We start from the raw sequence: 1,458 nt of genomic DNA, 5'->3' as shown, positions 1-1,458 counted from the left end.
GAAAATCATAAACCTAGTAGTCTCCATGTCATCCAAAACAGTGGTTTATAAGTAAGCAATTTCGCTCACCTTGGTCTATTGCAACACTATATTGATTATTTCAAGAAATAAATACCAGGCTGCTTCACCCAACAGTGGGTATACCAAGCCACAGGAGGGCTAGTACTGGGAGGAGCATCAAGGAGCAGGAAGGGGCGGGAACACCCACTGTAACCCCGTCATAGAGGGCCTACTGATCCCTATTTTCTTTTCTACAGAGGAGTGTGCTAGAATCCCCAGTATGATTACCTCTTTGAGCACCCTGGTGACCTCCTTCTGGGCAGCTCTCCATCTCAGAACTCTGCTGCTGACAGCTGTCACCTTCCTGTTCCTGATTAACATCCTCAGAAGCCGGCACCCCAAAAACTACCCACCAGGGCCATGGCGTCTGCCCATTGTGGGCAACTTCTTTCAAATAGACTTTGAGCAAACCCATTTGGTGCTTCAGCAGGTAAGACAGGACTGAGGGTGTCTTGTCTGTGTCCTGACACTAATCCAAAGTTGCAGGGTTGGTTATATTCCAAGGGCCCAGAAAGGAGGACAGGGGGGCACGACTCTAAAGCTTGTGCTGTGACTCTGCTAAACTCACTTTAGCTTCTGTTTTTTCCAGTCAATAGACTCCATTCTTCTTCCCTTTAAAATGTTGTCACCCTGAAAGTAGTACCTGTTTTTTAAACTTGTTCCACTGCTCTGGAGTCATAGAGATTTTGTTCATTCTTTTAATCTTGTGTATTTTATTTGATCTATTGTTTCTTAAAGAACTTAGATCAAAAGAGATCACTTTAAGTTTACATCTTTTCTATTTTTATTTACTTACTTGTATGGGGGAGGTGTGCTCTCCGTAGAATAATCTTCATCTGTCCTCACAAAATTAGATAGAACTTCAATGTAAGTCCACTAAGAGTGCATATGTCTGACATCCCTGGATCCTCAGCCGTAAGCACAATTAACTCTGAATATTGAAATATTTTACAGTATGTGAAGAAATATGGGAATGTACTTAGTTTGGATTTGGGCAGATCACCAGTGGTGCTTGTATCAGGACTGCCTTTAATCAAAAAAATGTTTACCGATATGGACCAAAATTTTATTAATCGCTTTATGAATCCTATTAAAGAACAAATCACTGGTAAAAATGGTAAGTCTCTTGACCACGGTAATGTGCACTTTATATTTTTATGGCATATGACACTTACCTTGACATCCACAACTGTATAGGAATTGGTAAGAAACTCCATTGCAAAATGTTGTAATTTTAAAGGAAGCTGCCTTCATTTCCCCATTGAGAACCATGTGTTGTTGGCTTCTATGAGGAATTCTAAGTAGAAAGGTAATAAATAGGACCATGCAGTGAGGGTGATAAGGAATGTGAAAATGCCAGGGGATATCTAGGGCCTTAGATAAGATTTGAGAGACCTG

General features: G+C 41.0%; 1 protein-coding gene across 1 annotated transcript in view; it reads left to right on the top strand.

The window, feature by feature from the left end:
* The first annotated feature begins 280 nt into the window (after positions 1-280).
* LOC116095445 (cytochrome P450 2J5-like) overlaps positions 281-1,458 on the top strand; it is a 23,438-nt gene continuing 22,260 nt past the window's right edge. Inside the window, exons 1-2 of the mRNA XM_031376807.1 lie at positions 281-490; positions 1,015-1,177. Of these exons, the coding sequence (XP_031232667.1) occupies positions 281-490; positions 1,015-1,177 (373 nt within the window). The remainder of the gene's footprint in view (positions 491-1,014; positions 1,178-1,458) is intronic.

This window comes from Mastomys coucha, unplaced genomic scaffold (genome assembly GCF_008632895.1).
Source record: "Mastomys coucha isolate ucsf_1 unplaced genomic scaffold, UCSF_Mcou_1 pScaffold18, whole genome shotgun sequence".
NCBI lineage: Eukaryota > Metazoa > Chordata > Mammalia > Rodentia > Muridae > Mastomys > Mastomys coucha.
This window is presented reverse-complemented; position numbering and strand designations above follow the sequence as displayed.